Source organism: Choloepus didactylus, chromosome 2, assembly GCF_015220235.1.
Source record: "Choloepus didactylus isolate mChoDid1 chromosome 2, mChoDid1.pri, whole genome shotgun sequence".
Taxonomy (NCBI): Eukaryota; Metazoa; Chordata; class Mammalia; order Pilosa; family Megalonychidae; genus Choloepus; species Choloepus didactylus.
In genome coordinates, this window is record NC_051308.1 from 34,540,524 (window position 1) to 34,563,864 (window position 23,341).

At 37.0% G+C, this 23,341-nt stretch overlaps 1 protein-coding gene across 1 annotated transcript in view; it reads right to left on the reverse strand.

Moving 5' to 3' along the window:
* The window catches only part of DNAH14 (dynein axonemal heavy chain 14), a 426,387-nt gene that overhangs the window by 78,706 nt on the left and 324,340 nt on the right, over positions 1 to 23,341 (reverse strand). Inside the window, exons 63-64 of the mRNA XM_037805786.1 lie at positions 12,387 to 12,527; positions 10,773 to 10,988 (exon numbers count right to left, since the gene is read on the reverse strand). Coding sequence (XP_037661714.1) covers positions 10,773 to 10,988; positions 12,387 to 12,527 — 357 coding nt within the window. The remainder of the gene's footprint in view (positions 1 to 10,772; positions 10,989 to 12,386; positions 12,528 to 23,341) is intronic.

Consider the following 23,341-nt stretch of genomic DNA (forward strand, 5'->3'; position numbering starts at 1 on the left):
CTTTCTCATTCATTATTTTGTTTATATGGGTCTTCTCTCTTTTTGATTTTGTCAGTCGAGCTAGGGCTTTGTCAATCTTGTTGATCTTCTCAAAGAACCAACTTTTGGTGTTATTTATCCTCTCTATTGTTTTTTTGTTCTCTATGTCAGTTATTTCTACTTTAATCCTTGTTATTTCTTTTCTTCTACTTCGTTTAAGATTGGTTTGCTGTTCATTTTCTAGCTTCTTCAGTTGATCCATTAGTTCTTTGATTTTGGCTCTTACTTCCTTTTTAGTATATGCATTTAGTGCTATAAATTTCCCCCTCAGTACCACTTTTGCTGCATGCCATAGGTTTTTGTATGTTGTGTTCTCATTTTCATTTGTCTCCGTATATTTAGCAATTTCTCTTGCTATTTCTTCTTTAACCCACTGATTGTTTAGGAGTGTGTTGTTTAAACTCCAGGTATTTGTGGATTTTCTAAGTCTCTGGTGGTTATTAACTTCTAATTGTATTCCATTGTGGTCAGAGAATGTGCTTTGAATAATTTCAATCTTTTTAAATTTATTGAGGCTTGTTTTATGTCCCAGCATATGATCTATTCTGGAAAAAGTTCCATGAACACCAGAGAAGAATGTGCATCCTGGTGATTTGGAATGTAATGTTCTATATATGTCTGTTAAATCCAATTCATTTATCAGGTTGTTTAGGTTTTCAATGTCCTTATTGATCTCCTGTCTGGTTGATCTATCTATAGGAGAGAGTACATCACTTCCTTTAGTTTTGCCAGTGTTTGTCTCATGTATTTTGTGGCACCTTGATTGGGGGCATAAACATTTATGATTGTTATTTCTTCTTGTTGAATTGCCCCTTTTATTAGTATGTAGTGGCCTTCTTTGTCTCTCCTAACATCCTTACATTTAAAGTCTATTTTATCCAAGATTAATATTGGTACTCCTGCTTTCTTTTGGCTGTAGCTTGCATGGAATATTTTTTTTCATCCTTTCACTTTCCATTTCTTTGTGTCCCTGTGTCTAAGATGAGTCTCTTGTATGCAACATATTGATGGTTCATTTTTTTTGATCCATTCTGCCAATCTATATCTTTTAATTGGGGAGTTTAATCCATTTACATTCAACATTATTACTGTGAAGGCATTTCTTGAATCAGCCATCTTATTCTTTGGTTTATGTTTGTCACATATATTTTTTCCCTCTCTCTCTTAATGTCCTTTAACATACCCATACTGTATCTCTTTAGTACTGAAACTTTCTCCATCTCTCTCTCTTTTCTTTGGTTCTCTGTTGGTAGGGCTCCCTTTAGTATCTCAAGCAGGTCCCTTGTTAGCAAATTCTCTCAACATTTGTTTGTCTGTGAAAAATTTAAGCTCTCCCTCAAATTTGAAGGAGAGCTTTGCTGGATAAAGAATCCTTGGTTGGAAATTTTTCTCTCTCAGAATTTTAAATGTTTTGCCACTGTATTCTCGCCTCCATGGTGGCTGCTGAGTAGTCACTACTCAGTCTTATGCTGTTTCCTTTGTATGTGGTGAATTCCTTTTCTCTTGCTGCTTTCAGAACTTGCTCCTTCTCTTCTGTATTTGACAGTGTGTTCAGAATATGTCTCAGAGTGTGTTTATTTGGATTTACTCTATTTGGAGTTTGCTGGGCATTTATAATTTGTGTATTTATGGTGTTTAGAAGATTTGGGAAGTTTTCCCCAACAATTTCTTTGAATACTCTTCCTAGACCTTTATCTTTCTCTTCCCCTTCTGGAACACCAATGAGTCTTATGTTTGGATGTTTTATTTTACCTATCCTATCCCTGAGGTCCATTTCAATTTTTTTTGATTTTTTTCTCCATTCTTTCTTTTGTTCTTTCATTTTCCATTCTGTCATCCTCTAGGTCACTGATTCACTGTTCAGCTTCCTCTAGTCTTGTACTGAGTATACAAAATCTTTTTAATTTGGTTAACAGTTTCTTTTATTTCCATAAGATCATCTATTTTTTTTTTTTATTTACTCTTGCAATTTCTTCTTTATGCCCTTCTAGGGTCTTCTTCATGTCCTTTATATCCTGTGCCATGCTCTTCTTCATGTCCTCTATATCCTGTGCCATGGTCTCATTGTTTGTCTTTAGTTCTTTGATTATTTGCTCCAAGTACTGTGTCTTCTCTGATCTTTTGATTTGGGTGCTTGGGCTTGGGTTATCCATATCGTCTGGTTTTTTCATATGCTTTAAAATTTTCTGTTGTTTTTGGCCTCTTGGCATTTGCTTAACATGATTGGTTCTTTTAGGATATGTTGACTGATTCAAGCCCTTATCTCTAAATTGTCAGATCTACAGCCTTGTGGAGCACACCTTCTTTAACTAACCAGCAGGTGGCATCTGCGAGCCACCTATTCCCCTCAAGCCAGTTCTCCCCCACTTTGTCTTTGTGGTAAGTGGAAGTGTGAGTCTTGTGGGGTCCAAATGGTGCACCAAGCTTGCATGTGTAGTTGGTGTTGCCCACCCTGCATATGGGGTATGTGTCTGAGCAGTTGGGGGGGGGGTGGCTTTAATAGTCAAATCACCCTGGTGTTCCTGGAGATTTAAAGCTGTTGCAATAGTCTAATCCTTCAGTTCAGTCTTGCCACAGTTTGTCTCTGCCACTGACCCACAGGTCCTTAGTATTGGCTTATTGTCTCTGGGACTTGTGAGTGAGTCCCTCTTCCAAGCCATGTACTACTAGGTCCTCTGCTAAGGGGCGACTCCACAATCAATCTTTGAACATTTTCATTACTCCTGGGGTATCAGGGGCTTGGCTACTTCCCACTGCCATTTCTGCAGCCTAGGGACTTGGCCTGCACCGGTTGGTAGAGGCCTGGATGCCAAGGTGGTGCCAGGAATGGGGTCACGTGGGGTCACAAGTGCTGCAGTGTGGGCCACGCCTATGCTCCAATCCTGCAGGAGAGCAGTTTTGTTTATTTTTGAACTTTGAGACAAATGAAATTTTATGTCCTTCTTTGTATCTTACTTCATCCATGTTGTTGTGCAACTGTTTTTCACTCATGTTTATTGTTGTGGAGTATTCCATTTTATGAATATACCAAGATTTATTTATACATACTTTTGTTGAGGGCACTTAGATTGTTTCAATTTTTGGCTATTGTGAATAACATTACAATGAACATTCTTTTACATGTTTACTGATCCACCTATGTATGCACTTCTCTTAGGTAAAAGCATAGGAGTAGAATTGTTGGGACATTGGGAATGTGTATTTTTAGTATTATTAGCTAATATCAAACAGTGTTCTAAAATGATTGTAGCATTTTACATTTTCACCAGCAGATTATGAAAGTTGTGTTGCTCCACACTCTTCCTAACTCTTGATATTGTCAGTCTTTTAAATTTTAGTCATTCTAGCAGATGTGTTGTGGTATCTAGTTTTGATTTTAATTTGCATTTCCGTGATAAATAATGAGGTTTAGCATCTTTTCATATGTTTATTGGTCATTTGTGAGCTGCTTGTTTAAGGCTCTATTGGGTTGCATGCCCTCTGCTTATTGATTTGATCTGGATAGGATCCTTTATTGAATATACGTATTGCAAATATCCTCTCCTACTATTTCGCTTGTCTTTACATTTCCTTGATGGTGTGCTTTTTTTTTAATTCATTTTATTGAGATATATTCACATACCACGCAGTCATACAAAACAAATTGTACATTCGATTGTTCACAGTACCATTACATAGTTGTACATTCATCACCAAAATCAATCCCTGACACCTTCATTACCACACACACAAAAATAACAATAATAATAATTAAAGTGGAAAAGAGCAATTAAAGTAAAAAAGAATACTGGGTGCCTTTGTCTGTTTGTTTGTTTCCTTCCCCCATTTTTCTACTTATCCATCCATAAACTAGACAAAGGGGTGTGTGGTCTTTATGGCTTTCCCAATCCCATTGTCACCCCTCATAAGCTACATTTTTATACAATCGTCTTCAGGATTCATGGGTTCTGGGTTGTACTTTGATAGTTTCAGGTATTTACTGCTAGCTATTCCAGTTCATTAGAACCTAAAAAGGGTTGTCTATATTGTGCGTAAGAGTGCCCACGAGAGTGACCTCTCGGCTCCTTTTGGAATCTCTCTGCCACTGAAGCTTATTTCATTTCCTTTCATTTCCCCTTTTTGGTCAAGAAGATGTTCTGCATCCCATGATGCTGGGTCTACATTCCTCCCCGGGAGTCATATTCCATGTTGCCAGGGAGATTCACTCCCCTGGGTGTCTGATCCCACATAGGGGGGAGGGCAGTGATTTCACCTTTCAAGTTGGCTTAGCTAGAGAGAGAGGGCCACATCTGAGCAACAAAGAAGCATTCGGGAGGAGGCTCTTAGGCACAATTATAGGGAGGTCTAGCCTCTCCTTTGCAGGAACAGTCTTCCCAAGGGCAAGTCCTATGGTATAGGGCTCAAGCTATCAGACCACCAGTCCCCTATGTCTGTGAGCACATTAGCAACCATCGAGGTGGGGTAAGCCAATACCCCTGCATTCTCCACCAGCTCCTCAAGGGGGCTCTGCATATTTTTTTCCTTTTTTTTTTTTTAAACTTCTTTTTAAATCAACTGTATAAAAAATAAAAAAATAAAAAAATTAAAAAACATACAATAAAAGAACATTTCAAAGAGACCATAACAAGGGAGTAAGAAAAAGACAACTAACCTAAGATAACTACTTTACTTCCAACATGTTCCTACTCTACTCCAAGAAAGTAACCTAATATAGCAACATTTCTGTGAACTTGTTCCTACTATACCCATCAGAAATTAACAGACTTGATGGTGTGCTTTTATGAATAGAAGTCAAAGTTTAAATGTAATCCAATTTATCAATCTGTTTCCTTTATAGTTATTTCTATTTAAGCAATCTTTTCTTAACCTAGGGTCATGAAGATAGTCTTCTAGATTAGGCATTATTATTTTGCCTTTCACATTTAGGAACACAATTTAACTGCAATTGAATTTTTGTGTGGTGTGAAGTAATGGTCAAGTTTCTTTCTTTTCTTCCTTATGGATATTCAATTACCCAGCACCATTTATTGAAAAAGGCTACTTATCCTACTGCACTGAAGTATAGCCCTTGTCATAAATCACATATCCATATATGTATGGGTCTGTTTCTGGGCTCTCAATTCTGCTCCAATACTCTAGTTATTTATCCTTTCTTTGGTGCATACATATATAAAAAATACACTGTCTTAATTACTGTAGCTTTAAAGTAAATCTTAATATTCAAAATAATAGGTCTTCCCACCAAGCTCTTCATTGAATTGTCTTGGCTACTTTCGATCTTTGCCTTTTCCTACAACTTTTTTTTTTTTTTTGAATGCAGCTCTATTGAGATATACTCATACACCACACAATCATCCATTTTTCCTACAATGTTTAAAATCAGCTTGTCAAGTTACACACACACACATACACATATGAATATGCATACACCAAAACCTTTTGGAATTTTGATTGGTATTACACTGGATCTATAGATCAATTTGGAGAGACATGGCAACTTTAGAATATTGAGTCTTCCCATTCATGAAAACGGGATAACTCTTCATTTATTTAGGTTTCTTAAATTTATCCCAATAATATTTTATAGTTTTCTTTATGTAAGTCTTGAACATCTTTTGATAGATTCACTTTGATGCTATGATAAGTGTTATTTTAAAACATTTCACACCTTTGCTGCTGCACAGAAATGAAATTGTTTTTTGTATCTTGACTTTAATTCCAGAAACTTTGCTAAACTTTTATTAATTCTCATATATCTGTAGATTATCTTGGATTTTCTAAGTATATATTATATCATCTGCAAATAATTATATATATTTTTTTCTTTTATTCTAATCCTAATATCTTCCACTTATCTTTCTTGTCCTACTGCATTGTTAGGTTTTCCAGTATAATGTTAAATACAAGTGGAGATTATTGTCATGTTCTCAATTGCCAAGGAAAATTTTTTTGCCAGTGTATCATTTTGTCACCTTTGATTTCTTCTTTAATCTGTGGTTAGTATAGGAGTATATTTCCTAGTTTCCAAAAATGTGGAAATTTTCAAAGTGTATCATAATTATTTACTCCTAGCTTAATCGTGTTTTGGTAAAATAATATACTCTGCATATTTCAGTCCTTTGACTTTTGCTGAAACTTGATTTGTGGACCATTTTATGGTCAATTTTGGTGATGTTCTTTTTGTGTTTGCATCAACTGTGTATACTTTAGGTGTAGGCTGCAGTGTTCTGTATATTCCCACTAAGTCCTTTTGCTGATCCTGCTGTTCAATTTTTTTCTATTTTACCAATTTTTGTGTGATTGTTCTATGAGTTACAGAAAGACGGTTGTTAAAATCTTTCAGTATGGTTGTAGATTTGTCTTTTATTCCTTGTAATTCTTTTTCAAAGAATTTTATTTGTTTTTAAAATTGTGGTAACATATAAACAACTTTAAATTTCACATTTTAATGACTTTCAAGTATACAATTCAGTGACATTAATTACTCTCAAAATATTGTGCTAATATCACCACCATACTTTACCAAAACTTCTCCATCACCCCAAACAGAAATGCTATACCCATTAAGCATTAATTCCTCAATTCCCCTCTACTCTCCCCCTAGTAACCTGTACTCTACTTTCTGGCTCTATGAATTTGCATTTTCTAGTTATTGTATTTCACATAAGTGAAATCATACAGTATTTGTCCTTTTGTGTTTGACTTCTTTCTTTCAATATGGTGTCTTCAAGGTTCATCCATGTTGTAGCATGTATCAGACCATTATTTACATTATAATATTCCATAGTGATATATACCACATTTGGTTTATCCATTCATCTGTTAATGAACACTCAGGTAGCTCCCACCTTTTGCTCATTTGGTTACGAACATTGGTGTACAAATATTTGTTTGAGTTCCTGCTTTTAATTCTTTTGGGTATATACCCAGAAGTCGGATTCCCGGGTCATACTTTCTAAGCATACTTTCTAAGTATGCTTTCTAAGGCACCACCAGCTCTTACAAAGTGGCTGCATTTTTTTACTTTGCCACTAACAATGTGCAAAGGTTCTTAAGTCTCTGCATCCTCACCAGGACTTGTTTTTAAAATAATAGTCATTCTAGTAGGTGTGAAATAGTCTCTCATTGTGATTTTGATTTGTATTTCGTTAATGGCTAATGATGTTGAACATCTTTTCATGTGCGTATTGGCAATTTAAATATCTTCTTTGGAGAAATGTCTATTCAATTCCTTTGCCCATTTGAAAAATCAGGTCGTTTGTCTTTTTGCTGTGAGTTGGAGGTTGTTTGCCTTGTTGTTGTAGTTGTATTTTGGATTTTATCCCCTTTTCAGACATAGTTTCCAAATATTTTCTCCCATTCTGTAAACTGTCTTTTCACTTTCATGATAATGTCCTTTGATGCATGGAAATTTAATTTTGATGGAGTCCAATTTCTCTATTTTTTCTTTTGTTGTTTGTGGTTTTGGCATAAAGTCCAAGAATCCATTGCCTACTACAAGGACATGAATATATTTCCCTGTTTTTTCCTAAGAGTTTTAGTTTTATAGTTTTAGCTCTTATTTAGGTCACTGATCCATTTAGAGTTAATTTTTATATAGGGTATGAGGTAGGGGATCCACTTTCATTCTTCTGTATGTTGATATCCAGTTTTCCCAGCACCATCTGCTGATGCTACTATTTTTTCCCAATTGAGTGGTCTTGGCACCCTTGACAAACACAAATTGGCCATAGATGCTGTGCCAGTTTGAATGTATTATGTCACCCCAAACGCCATTATCTTTGATGTAATCTTGTGTGGGCAGACCTATCAGTGTTAATTAGGTTGTAATTCTTTGAGTGTTTCCAGGGAGATGTGCTCCACCCAACTGTGGGTGATGACTCTGATTGGATAATTTCCATGGAGGTGTTGGCCCGCCCATTCAGGGTGGGTCTGAATTAAATTACTGGAGCACTATCTAAGATCAGACAGAAGGAGCAAGCTGCTACAGCCAAGAGGGACACTTTGAAGAAAGCACAGGAGCTACAGATGAGAGACAGTTTGAAGATGGCCGTTGAAAGCAGACTCTTGCTCGGGAGAAGTTGAGAGAGGACACATATCCCAAGTGCAACTAAGAGTGACATTTCTGAGGAACTGCAGCCTAGAGAGGAATGTCCTGGGGGAAAGCCATTTTGAAACCAGAATTTTGCAGCAGATGCCAGCCACGTGCCTTCCCAGCTAACAGAGGTTTTCTGGACAGCATTGGCCATCCTCCAGTGAAGGTACCCGATTGCTGATGTGTTACCTTGGACACTTTATGGCCTTAAGACTGTAACTGTGTAACCAAATAAACCCCATTTTATAAAAGCCAATCCATCTCTGGTGTTTTGCATTCCGGCAGCATTAGCAAACTAGAACAGATGCGTAGGTTTATTTCTGAGCTCTCAATTCTATTCCATTGATCTATATGTCTGTTCTTGTGCCAGTACCACACTATTTTGGTTATGGTAGCCTTGTAATAAGTTTTGAAATTGGGGAGTGTAAGTCTTCCAACTTTGTTGTTCTTCTTTAAGATAGTTTTCACTATTCTGGGCCCCTTGGGCTTCTATATGAATTCGATGATTAGCTTTGCCATCTGCAAAGAAGGCTGCCAGAATTTTGATTGGGATTATAGTGAATCTGTAAATTGCTTTAGTTAGTACTGACTTTTCACCAATATTAAGTCTTCCAATGCCTGAACACCAGATGTCTTTCCATTTATTTAGGTCTTCTTTAATTTCATTCAGCAATGTTTTATAGTTTTCAGTGTATAAGTCCTTTACGTCTCTGGTTAAATTTATTTCTGGATCTATTCTTTAAGTTGCTATTGTAAATGGAATTTTTTTTTAATTTTCTTTTTGGACTGTTCATTGCTAGTGTACAGAAACTTTACTGATTTCTTTGTGTTGATCTTGTACCCTACCAATGTGTTGAATTCATTTATTAGGTCTAGCAGTTTTCTTGTAGTTTTTCAGGATTTTATATACATAGGATCATATCATCTGTGAATAGAGATAGCTGTATTTCTCCCTTCCATTTTGCATACCTTTTATTTATTTTTTCTTGCTTTATTACTCTGGTTAGAACTTCCAGCACAGTGTTGAATAGCAGTGGTGAAAGTGGGTATCCTTGTCTTGTTCCTGATCTTAGGGAGAAAGCTTTCACTTTTGAATATGATGCTAGCTGTAGATTTTTAAATTATTTCTTTTATCGCGTTGAGGAAGTTCCCTTCTGTTTCTAGTTTTCTGAGTTTTTATTAAGAAAGGGTGCTTGATTTTGTCAAATGCTTTTTCTGCATAAATTGAGATAGGCATGTAGATTTTTTCCTTCATTCAATTAATGTGGTATACTATGTTCTCTTATATTGAACTACTCATGCATTCCTAGGGTAAATCCCACTTGGTCATGCGTATGATTCTTTCAATGTGCTATTAGATTCAGTTTGCTATATTCATTTGAGGATTTTTGCATCTATATTCATAAGGGGTATTGGTCTATAATTTTCTTGTCTTGTAATATCTTTGACTGGCTTTGGAACTGAGGTGATGTTAACCTCACAGAATGAGTTAGGAAGTGTTCACTCCTCTTCAATTTTTTTGGAGGAGTTTGAGAAGGATTGGTGCTAATTCTTCTTTTACTGTTTGGTAAAATTCACCAATGAAGCCATCTGGTCCTGGATTCTTCTTTGTTGGGAGTTTTTTTGACACGGATTTAATCTCTCTACTTGCTATTGGTGTTCAGATCTTCTATTTTTTCTTGAGCTGGTTTAGGTAGTTTGTGTGTTTCTAGGAATTTGTCCATTTTGTCTAGGTTATCTAATTTGTTGGCATACACTTTGTAGCACTTTTAATGTTTATAATATTTGAGGTCATGTTACGAGATAAAATCTAATTTAGAATTGTTACATATTCTTATTGTAAGGTGAGCTTATTTAAACCTGGTATTCCTTTTCTGCCTTAAAGTTTATTTTGTCCTTTTTTTTCCCTAATCCATGCTACATTTTCTCTCATATTTTACTCTTAATCATTCTTTGTTTTTTATGGTTTAGATGTGTCCTTTATAAATAACATTTGGTTATTGTTTTGTGTTTGGTTTATATTTTTATAAAATCTCACAAACTTACTTTTAACTGGATCATTTAACCCATTTACATTTAATATAATTAGCAATATATTTCAGTTTAAATCAGTCATTAGAATTATGAAAGTGAGAAACCAGCACTTTCTTCTGGGACTTTTTAGGTTGGACGGTCAATTAAGTAGGTTGGCAGCAGGTAATCTTGTCTAAAATTACCCTTTGAGGAGTAAAAAAAAGTATGCACACTTCATTTTCAACATCAGCGAAGGACTTACATACTAGGTAGATAATAAATATTTATTGATTAAATTGATATGTGTGAGAACTATATCTTTGGCTATGTCTAAAAATACTTCCTGCAACTCAGTACATTTTCCAATTTTATTAATGAAAGAAGAGATAAGAGTAATGGTATTACAATGGGAAAAATAATATTTTGTGACTTTTGCCCAGAGGATCAGAAATAGGAGAGACATAACAACTGAGACATTAGAGCTATACTTAAAAACAATTTAAGGTCTCAAATAAACATTAATATTTTCATTTCTCAAAATAATTTGGGAAAGATATCTAAACCGAAAAATTGCACACACCACCCACATCAACAATAGCCACCCCACTAGATAATATGTAATTACCTCATGTTTTTGTGACATGACTTCAATTAAAGAAAAGTTGGAAGACAAAGGAATGCTGTTTTCAGTGCAAATATTCTTCCATTTTTTCACAATCAACTGGCGAAATTCTGCTGTTAACACGCCACTGTAGACAATGCATGCTGCTGAAATAAGTGCATCACCTAAAATTCCTACCAACTTTTTGTCAATCTGGTTGATTGTTTCTTGCCATCGAGTCTAAATTTTAAAATAAAAATTGGTTATTGCTATTTGAGATAAAATGTAATATTACAAGACATTTTAAAATTCAATGGTTTCCAAGTTGAATCTGTCATTGCTACTACTATTACTGTTCTCCAGTTGTAGTTAAATAAAAATTAATAATGGATAATATTTTTAAATGAATTTTTTGGTGGGGAACACTAGTCCTATTCCTGAATTTGTCAAAGGTGTCATATTTACTAAGATAGCCACTTCAAATCCTTTGGGGAATGAAGCAGGTAATTATTTTTAAAGATAAAAATATGTTATAATATATTATTAGAGGTGTTCGCTAATAATAATAAGTAACATTTATTGAATCTTTGCTACTTATCAGCCAGACACGTTATCATTTGACACTTCCAATAGACTGTTAAGTAAATATTGACTTCATCTTAAGTTCCTTTTAAGATGAAACTGAAGCTTAGAGAAGTTAAGCAACTTGCTCAAGATCACAGTTTCTGAGGGGTATAACTGGGATCTGAACCCATATTCTCCAACTCTAAAGCCCTGTTCTAAGCCCTTGTTCTAAGCCACTATGCTATATTGTCTCCCTCTTCACCATGTACACATGTGATTGGTCAGTGAAAAAAGCATATTGAGCAAGAACCCCCTCTTCTGGAAGCTTAGAATCTGGGATAATGCTGATTTTCCACTGCCTCTCAATACATACTTGGCTTTCAGGGACATCAGTCAACTTTTAAGGGCTGTAATCTCCCTTTGATTGTTTTGATTTCATAACGTCCTTCTCCCTGCCTATAAAAGAGTGTTCCGTGATATATACTTATTTCAACAATTAAATTGAATTAAAATTAACTTGAGAGCTGTGTAATGTTCCTTGAGATAGCTGAGGTGAGGTGTGACTATACCAAGATTCTAGTCTACTTGGTAGGGATTCAAATATAAAGAAGGTGGATGAGTTACAGGAGAAATAAAAAGATGAGAAGATAAAAGAGGTCAGAAGATGGACAGGACAAAATAAATTTTTTCTCTCTCCTAATGACATCCTCTCTTTTTTTTGGACCCACCTATGCTTTATACATTTAGCTTGGGTTGATTCTGTGTTAGCAAGGGAAAACTCAGAACATATTCATTGAAAAGTTTCTTTTGTCCGCCTTCAGGCAAAAGTGTTCTGACATCCTAGGAACAAGAGAAAATAAGTTCTCATCTTTGTAGTCTGTTACTTCTGATTTAAGACTACTTGTTCAAGATTCCTTTATTTTATCTGAATAAGACTATTGATCTCAAAAAGAAATTGGATAGTAAGGTAGTTTTAGGAAGCATATGATATAGCTTGCAGTAGAAATAATATCTTAGGGGTTGTTAAACCGAGTAGAAATCAATGAATAGATATAAAATCAAGGAAAGTCCTGCCTTCTCATCTTCCAGGGCAGTTAGTAAAATAGATGCATACTGCAGGCATCTGGTAGCCAGATTTTTCCGATTTGCTAATAGTTCTTTTTCAGCAACAATATCTTTGTAGGTTGCCTGCAAAGACAGCAGATGTTCTTCAACCTGAAAGACAATTAATTTGTTACTGAGACAAAATCTTACTCTCATTTTGTATCAAGACCTTATCTGTAATTAATATGAACATAGGGTGTAAACCATTCATTTTTACAACCTGGAAAGATAGATTATATTACCAATGAACATGTACATTGCAGTGATTAAATGATTCCTTGATATTGAGGTTTGTTTTTAAAATATCATTTTCCTTCTTCAACAGGCTTTCTTACAATCCTAACATTTGAAGACTCATTATTTTCTGATTTATTTTTCACACAGAAAATTTTATATAATATCCAGATTCTTTCTCTATGACAATAATTGAATTTTTTTCAACCTAGATACATTGACCATACCAGGGGAGCTAATGAGTTTTTGAAGTTAGACTGTGTCTTAACTTTGCCAGGTTGTAATGACAAATTTCTTACAGTGGGTTGGCTTAAACAACAAGCATTTATTAGTTCACAGTTTCAGAGGCCAGAAAACAAAAATTGAGGCATAAGAAAAACTCCTAGAAGTCTGTAGGGCTCTGGTGCTGCCTTGCCACGATCCTGGATGTCTTGGCAGACAGAGGTGGATGTTCAGGAAAGGTGTTGCCACCTCAGGCCTCAAAGAGGGTGGAGCACATTCACAGTGATCTCCCTCTCTCTCTCCTTGTGTCTGCTTTTCTGGTTTCTGCTGACTTTCTGCTTCTCCCTGTGACGCTCTAACTTCTGGCTTCCTGTTTCCTCTCTTTATAAGGCTTCCAATAATAAGGATTAAGACCCAACTTGATTCAGTTGGCTACACCTTAGTAATAATAATATCTTAAAAAGTTCCTATTTACAAATACGCTCATACTACAGGAGTGCAGTTAAAGATTAAGAACATGTCTCTCATTGGGATTCATAATTCATTTTACCACAGGCCTGAAGAATGAAGCAACTGCTAAATATTCCTAGCATGTCAGTGGAAAACATGTTGTCTATTTTCATGAATTGCTGATAAAACAATTTTAAGTTATGACTTATCTTGATAACACTCCTGCTCAAACATGTTTGTTGAATTCTTATAGACATCATTGCCTAAGGATCTAGTCCAAAGTCTTAGCCCAGTAAACAAGTCTCCACAGTGTGACCCCAACTTTCTTTCCAAATTTCATCTCCTTTCCTTTCCAGTAATATTACACTTCATCCAGATTGGTTTATTCCATTATCTCCCAAACAGTCCTTAAATTTTCTAGCTTCTGGGATTTGGCTCACATCTTTCCCTTATACCTGGACTGAATCCTTCCCTGAAATGGATGAATATCCTAGGCATCTTTTAAAATCCTGATAAAACTTCCAGCTGTCATGAAGTCTCAGCCTTGTCAAATCTACACTGATGTACTTTTTCTAACAGTTGTTTGAAAAGTGATGATAAATTGCCTAATATTGTCTCATGTTGTAGTCTTTAGTCTTACTAACCCTTATATTGTTATTTATATTTTGAAAGGTTTTCATGTCTTCTCAAAATCTGTGCATATAGGACTACAAAGCATGGAGATTTGAACATGGTATAAACTTAATTGTACACAAAATTGTGCTTGTTGAGTACAGTTTGTGATTTGTAATTTCTCATCCTAATTTTAAGATGTTATCCTGGTAAAAATATATATTTAATTTAAAAAAAAATACACACATTAGCCACTTTCAGCGTGCTTACTCTAACGATCTGGTATTTATTCATGGTTCACCCATAAGGTTTAATCAGTTGTTTTCTCTTTTAAATATTGAGTTGTTTTTGTTTGCTTGTGCATTACCCCTGTTTTGATTCCTTTGAGAAACTCGTCCCTTGACACTCATGATCTTGTGTAAGGCCTAGTAATTTAATTAAACACATGAAATATCTATTATATTAAATGTTATTCAAGGTAACATTTTTGATGAATGTTCATGTGATTTAATAAGTTCTGGCATTATTTATTTTCCTCAAAGTACTTTAGTTTTTCAGAAATATTGTTTATTTTAGGGCCTACGTAAATAAAAATATGTATTTCTAAAGTGGAAGTCAGTACATAGCTGAGAGAGGAGAAAGTCTCCATGAAGGGCTTATAACCAATAGATTAATTACCAAAATCAATTAAAAAATATTGTGTGAAGTATATATTTTAAATATGCTTCTTTGAATTCAATGATTTAAAATATTAGAAATTTCTCATGAAGTCTGTGGTTGAGAGCTGGTAGGGAACGTGGAATATTAGTGAGTGAGGGTTTGTCTGGAATTTACAGTTCAACTTTTTCTGCCCTACCATTTAATAATAACCAAAAGAAATTAAAAATATTATAAATAGCCATGTGTCAGTAATTACGTGAAAATACTTAAAACACATAAAAAATCATTGTGGCTATCAGAACAATCAAGTAAACATCAAAATAAAAAATACCAAGCATCAAAATAAGTACCAAAATCTTGTAGAAGACCTATCTTAAGTAAGATAAAAATTCAACTGATTGTTGACCTTCTTTACATTTTGCTCCATGACAATGCCATCTGATAGACATATAATGCAAATCATATATGTATTTTAAATTGTCTAGTAGCCACATTAAAAATGGAAAGAAATAGGTGAAATTAATTTCAATAGTATATTTTACTCCAATATGTCAACAATATCATCATTTCATCTTGTAGTCAACAAAAATTATTGAGATAATTTTTATTCTTTTATCATACAAAGTGTTTGAAACCCAATGAGTATCTTATACCTACTACCCATCTCAATTTGGAGTAACCACATTTTAAGTGCTCAGTAACCACATGTAACCAGTGGTTTCCATACTGAACAGTGTAGCTCTGCACAGTCAGCTGGGTGATCTCATCCACTCACATTATATTGACTTCCACCTATGTGCTGATGACTCCCAAATCTTTTATGCTTGGCCTGAAACCTTGGTTATTAAATCATTTAACAATTCTTCCCTGATTAGAGATGGTGTGGGGCACTATGGATACAGGTTTAGGAAATGTGAGAAAGTAGCAGAGATTGAAACCATATTTTTGTGAAATGGGATGTCATGGATGGGAGAGTAGTGAAGGCAAATTTTGTAATGGCTACATAGGTAGATAGTTCATGTCTACAGGATATGTAGTACAGAAGTACTCTCCTAGCATTCAATAGATGAATTCAGTCTGGAAGTTAGAAGGCAGGTGATAGACACAACATAGGATAAGTTCAGAAATAGAGAGACTTAAACAAACACGTATTTGCAGACACTAGGATACATCCTGCAGGCAAAAGTTGAGCATCAGGCAGCTAAGCAGGCTTTGGAAACAGAGGATTTCTTTGGGGAACAGAGTAATTTTTATGTTGTTTTTGTCTGTTTGCCCACTATCTCCCCGCATACACCCTTTTTTATTTTTTGAGAAAACCCCTTCCCTGCTCCTCATGGTCTTGTGAGGGCAATCACTTTCTGTGCACCAACCCCTGCTGCAGGTATTGACTTATGACTCAGACTGGCCAATCACTGTGCCCATGCAGCTAGCTACACGTTCTGCTTTGCTAATACTGCCAGAATGCAAAAGACCTGAAATGGATTGGCTTTTATAAAGGGGGTTTATTTGGTTACAAAGTTACAGTCTGAAGGCCATAAAATGTCCAAGGTAAGGTATGAACAACAGGGAACCATCACTGGAGGATGGCCATTGATGTCTGGAAAACCTCTGTTAGTTCAGAAGGCATGTGGCTGGTGTTCACTTGCTTCCAGGTTGTGTTTCAAAATGGCATTCTCCAAAATGTTGCTCTTGGGGGCATTTTTGTCCTCTCTTAGCTGCAGCTCTCTCCAAAATGTCACTCTTAGCTGCTCTCAGGTCTTTCCATCTGTGAACTCCTTTATACAACTCCAGAGATCCAATTAATACCCACCAATCAAAGGTCTCACCCAGAGTTGATTGAGTCACATCTCCATGGAAACACTCGATCAATAGGTTCCAATCTAATCAACACTAATATATCTGCCTCCACAAAACTGCATCAGAGATAATGGCCTTTTGGGGGACATGATACATCTAAACTGGCACACTACATTAACTGATTCAGGAATGGCCATGTGATCTAAGCAAGGCCAGTTAGATGCTGTACTTTGAGGGAGAAATGATTTCTTTTCCTGGGATTGTGTGCTAATGATGTGAATTTGGGGTATCAGCAATCAGCTTGCTCATCACTTGATGAGCTTGCCTACAGAATGAAGCTAACAGAGACAAAAGAGCTGAAATATGGAAGACAAAAGCCTGATGACAAAATCTTTGAGTGCTTGAATCAGTTGGTCTTCTCAACTATGTGAGGCACATTTGAGTTGGGTTTATATCACTTTCAAGCTAATGAATGGTGGTGACTCATATAGTTTTAGAGCTGATGAAGGGATTTAAGTTCACCATTTTGGTGTGTTTGTGGATTACCATGAAGAGGATACAATGGGCACATCTCTCGGGCAGGTCCATAGTATGGTTAATTTTTTTTTTTTTTTTTCATTTTTATTGAGATTGTTCAGATACCATACAATTATCCAAAGATCCAAAGTGTACAATCACTTGCCCCTGGGTACCCTCATACAGCTGTGCATCCATCACACTTAATTTTCGTTCAATTTTTAGAAACTTTTCATTACTCCAGATAAGAAATAAAGTGAAAGATGAAAAAAGAAAAAAAGAAAAGGAAACTCTAAATCTCCCCATCCCTAAACAACCCCCCTCAATTGTTGACTCCTAGTACTGATATAGTACGCTTGTTACTGTTTATGAAAAAATGTTGAACTACTACTAACTGTAGTATATAGTTTGTAATAGGTATATAGTTCTTCCCTATATGCCCCTCTATTATTAACTTCTAATTGTATTGTCATACATTTGTTCTGGTTCATGAAGTGATTTCTAGTATTTGTACAGTTGATCATGGACATTGCCCACCATACAATTCAGTTTTATACATTTCCATCTTTTGACCTCCAACTTTCCTTCTGGTGACATATATGACTCTGAGCTTCCCCTTTCCACCTCATTCACACACCATTCGGCGCTGTTAGTTATTCTCACATCTTGCTACCAACACCCCTGTTCATTTCCAAACATTTAAGTTCATCCTAATTGAACATTCTGCTCATACTAAGCAAGAGCATCTACATTTCTTCCACAAGGCAGGAGGGAGAGTCAAAGAGGGTAGAGAGGAAAAAGAAAGAGGAAACAAAAAAATGACAGCTAGGAAGCAGCAAAAGGAAAAATAACCTTAAATCAAAGTAGAATAAAGAATCAGACAATACCACCAATGTCAAGTGTCTAACATGCCTCCCCTATCCCCCACTCTTCTCTGCATTCACCTTGGTATATCACCTTTGTTACATTAAAGGAAGCATAATACAATGATTCTATTAGTTACAGTCTCTAGTTTATGCTGATTGCATCCCTCCCCCAATGCCTCCCCATTTTTAACACCTTGCAAGGTTGACATTTGCTTGTTCTCCCTCGTAAAAGAACATATTTGTACATTTTATCACAATTGTTGAATACTCTAGATTTCACCAAGTTACACAGTCCCAGTCGTTATCTTTCCTCCTTTCTTGTGGTGTCTCACATGCTCCCAACCTTCCTCTCCCAACTGTATTCATAGTTACCTTTGTTCAGTGTACTTACATTGTTGTGCTACCATCTCCCAAAACTGTGTTCCAAACCACACACTCCTGTCTTCTATCACCCTGTAGTGCTCCCTTTAGTATTTCCTGTAGGGCAGGTGTCTTGTTCACATAGTCTCTCATTGTCTGTTTGTCAGAAAATATTTTGAGCCCTCCCTCATATTTGAAGGACAGCTTTGCTGGATACAGGATTCTTGGTTGGTGGTTTTTCTCTTTCAGTATCTTAAATATATCACACCACTTCCTTCTTGCCTCCATGGTTTCTGCTGAGAGATCCACACATAGTCTTATTAAGCCGCCTTTGTATGTAATGGATTGCTTTTCTCTTGCTGCTTTCAGGATTCTCTCTTTGTCTTTGACATTTGATAATCTGATTATTAAGTGTCTTGGCGTAGGCCTATTCATATCTCTTCTGTTTGGAGTACGCTGCGCTTCTTGGATCTGTAATTTTATGTCTTTCATAAGAGATGGGAAATTTTCATTAATTATTTCCTTTATTATTGCTTTTGCCCCTTTTCCCTTCTCTTCTCCTTCTGGGACACCAATGATACGTACATTATTGTACTTTGTTTCATCTTTGAGTTCCCGGAGACGTTGCTCATATTTTTTCATTCTTTTCTCCATCTGCTCCTTTGCGTGTAGGCTTTCAGGTGTTTTGTTCTCCAGTTCCTGAGTGTTTTCTTCTGCCTCTTGAGATCTGCTGTTGTATGTTTCCATTGTGTCTTTCATCTCTTGTGCTGTGCCTGTCATTTCCATAGATTCTACTAGTAGGTTTTTTGAACTTTTGATTTCTGCCATATACATGTCCAGTGCTTCCTTTACAGCCTCTATCTCTTTTGCAATATCTTCTCTAAACTTTTTGAATTGATTTAGCATTAGTTGTTTAAATTCCTGTATCTCAGTTGAAGTGTACGTTTGTTCCTTTGACTGGGCCATAACTTTGTTTTTCTTAGTGTAGGTTGTAATTTTCTGTTGTCTAGGCATGGTTTCCTTGGTTATCCAAATCAGGTTTTCCCAGACCAGAACAGGCTCAGGTCCCAGAGGGAAGAAATATTCAGTATCTGGTTTCCCTGAGGGTGTGTCTTAGAAAATTGCTCCACCCTTTGATGCCTCAGGTCACTGTGCTTTTCTGCCCAGCAGGTGACGCCTGTTAGCCTATAATTCTTGACTGGTGTGAGGAGGTATAGCTGTGTTCCCCCAGGCTCTGGGGTCTGGTTCTGAATGGAAAGGGCCTCACCCCTTTCCTCCTAGAGAAGACAGAGCCCCCAGGTGGAGGTCATTAGCATTTCAATGGTCTCACTCTCTGCTTGTGGTGTCTCCACCCTTCCCAGAGTCACAGCCCTGGAAACTGAAAATGACTGGGGCTTTCTCCACTGAGCCAAAGAAGAAACAGATAGTCCCCTTCAGACCGAGTCCAAGGCGACCCTCCAGCTCTCCCAGGTCAGTCGTCACCCAAAGCCTCTGTATGTTTTTTGGGGCTGCGTACCTGTAGTGAGCAGTTCACACTCGCTACTTAAAACCCCAGTTGGAGCTCAGCTGGGCTGTATTCGCTTGCTGGGAGAGAGCTTCTCTCTGGCACCACGAGGCTTTGCAGCTCGGGCTATGGGGGAGGGGGTCTCCCGACCTGGTTCCGCAGGTTTTACTTACAGATTTTATGCTGTGTTCTCGGGCATTCCTCCCAATTCAGGTTGGTGTATGATGAATGGATGGTCTCGTTTGTCCCCCCGCAGTTATTCTGGGTTATTTACTAGTTGTTTCTGGTTTTTTGTAGTTGTTCCAGGGGGACTACTTAGCTTCCACTCCTCTCTATGCCGCCATCTTGCCCGAGTCCGCTAGTATGGTTAATTTTGATGGTGTCACAGGAGTATTTGTAGAGTGGAATGAGTGTACCCTGACTCATTCTATAGGTGCAACCAGCTTCCTGGAGAAGCAAGAAGAGAGGCTGGGGTGGCATTTCTAAATCTACTGGTATTGGGTGTATCTGACCTAACAGATTTGGTGATGTTCATCTCAACTAAGAGATTTGCATGTTGTTGAGTGAGTCGGTTAGGGTAGACCAGGATCAAGGTATAGGCGAACACTGTTTTTTCAGTTACTGCAACTCAATAGATAGGGAGGTTGGCTATTAGCTCATCTGTGCCTTGTTTGATGTGCAGAATGACTTGACTAGGTAGAATGGAGTTCAGAAATTCTGCTTCTGAGACCCATTTCTTAGGGCTGGTTAAGACATGGTATTCTCAGAGTTAGTTCTGCTAAAACTGGGGTTCCTGAGAATAAAAAAGAATATGACAGCTGGTATATGACAGCCCCTTGTCACAGGCAATCATATATGAAATGCTGTTCATTTGAGCTTGGGAGAATCCAGGGCTTGGTGTTGGCTAAAGTCTTCACAGTGTCTTTCAGCTGTCCAAGGTCCACCTGGAAAGTCATCTCTGAGAGAGATGAGACTATTTATACATCACCCTGAGAGTTAGTTGTCTGAAATCTTGGGATCCAGGAGTTTCAGACTTGAGGAATGAATGCACAAAGGCCCAGAGAATTTTGGTACACATATCTGTTCTCTTTAGAGAGCACTGGGGCTCCTAGGAAGTGTGACCTGGGTAGAGGTCAAGAGGGAAGGTCTGATGAATTTTTGTAACACATAGTAGAGGGCTTTGGCTTCTGGATTAGAGCAAATTCACCTACCCCTTCACAGGTATCAGGCCCTGGATTGGTTGTTACCCTATTACCAAGAAGATGATTGTCTGCTGCCTTCTAGTATGAAAACACTGCAAGGCATGCAGGATACTTGATTGATGGGTACTTTAGGCCATGCTGGCAAAACTGACAGATGAAATACATACAGGGTGTGTTTTCTCAGGTGTGCCTTGGGCAGACTGTACTGGACAATATCGGCCACTTGGTGTGTCTCCCAACTCCCCAGTAATTTAGTAGGGATAGAATTTGTGATCACCCATCAAAGAGTACGCATGAGTTTTATGCTTAAGGGGCAAATTGGGCTTTTTGACTACAGCTTGGTCTACATAACTACTGGATGTCATGAGTCTATCACAGTAAGGATCCCACTTCCTTTAGAGTAGGGTAAGGAGTCAGACTATCTGGACAATATCACTCACTGGCCTTCTGGCTCCTCTGTGCCTCATTTGTTAAGTGTGGAGTTACAATAATGCCTATCTCATACAACTGGTATGAGGATTAAATTAACTGATAGAGATAAAATGCTTAGAATAGTTACCAGCAGTTCAGTATGTTAGCTGTTATTGTGGGGGTTGTTGTTATTGCTGTGCTAAAAGACAATGGCTGGGGCTTCGTGCAGGTCTGCACCTGGCAGCCAGTGTGGCCCCTCACCACAATGCACATGCAGCTGCCACATCTACTAGCAAGCCTTCTCTCTGAGTATGCACTGCATAGTCTCTGGTCATTTTCTCTGTTGAGCCGCTCATTATTTTGTTTGAGCATTTTACAAATTATGAAACTTTACCTGATATGTATTGCAAATATTTTCCTTAGTTTTTTCTTTGTCTTTTGTCTTTGTCTATGTTTTATTTGGTACTTGGCAGTTTTTAATTTTTGTTAAATGTATGTGTCATATTTATAGCATTATTTTGAAAAATTCCAATCTGCTGGTATTTTAACAGTAATCACAGCAAGTTTATGAATTAATTTAGGGGAATTGGCACCTTTAGAATATTGTTTTATTCAAGAAAATATTTTATTTGATAATTTTAAACTTTGCTTTATATTAATATTGTACATTTTGCAATAAAATTTATTCCTAGGTATTTTACATTTGGGGTTGTTATTATAAGTTAGATATTTTCTTTCATTGTATTTTCTAACTGGTTACTGTTGGTATATAGGAAATAAATACATAAATCAGATAGTATTTTAAATGGTAATAAGTGCTGTAGAAAAAATAGAGCAGACAGAGGGAGATTGGGAGTGCTGGGTACTGGTGGGGAATTGCAATTTTAAATAGGGTAGTGAGAGTGTGCCTTACTGAGAAGATATAGGAGCAAAGAATTGAAGTAGGACAGGAAAGGAGCCATTTGGCTCTCTGGGGGAAGGGGGTTACAGGCAGGGAGAACAGGCCGTGCAAAGACCCAGAAGTGAGAATGTGCCTGGCATGTGGGAAGAAGAGTTTGCTTGCAGCCAGGGGAAGAGTAGATGTGGCCATATTATCTAGGGCCTTGTAGGCCATAAAAATGACTTTGGCTTCTACTCTCAGTCAAGTGTATATCTAACTTACACATTTTCTTTTTCATGTTTGTCTTTATTTTATTACTCATATACTCATACACTGGGTAAAGGGGGCATTAGTCACAGGGTTTTTTACAACCACACAGTCAAAAATGAAAGCTATATAGTTTTATAGCTATATAGCTATATAGTTATACAATCATCAAAGATCAAGGCTACTGGATTACAGTTCAACAATTTCAGGTATTTCCTTTTGGCTATTCCAAGACACTAACAACCACGATGAAAGAAACATCCATATAATGATTCCGTAAGTCATACTCATTTGCTAAATCCTAATTTCTCAGTTACACCTCCTCCCTCTCAATTTGTTCTTTCTCTGAATCTTCAGGGATATCTGGGCAATGACCACTTTAACTTTTTTGTGCTGAAAAGGGGTAGAGGAATGAACCTGGATGATGTTCTTGTAGAGACTTGTACCTCTGGGTTTCAGGGTTTATCTGGCATAGGAACAATCTGGAGGCCTTAAGTTTCTGAAAAAAATAAACTTACTAAGTAAAACTTTTATAGAGTCTTAGATAGAGCCCAGGGTATGTTTTAGAGCTTTCAGAAATATAATTGTTTGGGGCTTGGCATACTATGGCAATTTGCAATACCTGGCTGAAGCTTGCATAAGAGTATCCTCTAGAATGTCCTCGTGACTCTATTTGAAATCTCTTAGCCCCTGAAACTTTATTTTGTTTCGTTCCTTCACCTCCTTTTGGTCAAGAAGGTATTGTCAATTCCATGATGTCAGGGCCAGGCTCATTCCCAGGAATCATGTCCCAAGTTGCCAGGGAGACTTACAGCCCTGGAAGTCATGTCCCATGTAGGGGGGAGGGTTAACTTACATTTTTAAATGACTGCTCTGCTGTGTTGATAATAGTTTGTAGGAGGTGCAGGTGAAAACTTGGAGACCAGTTAGGAGGCTCTTGCAAT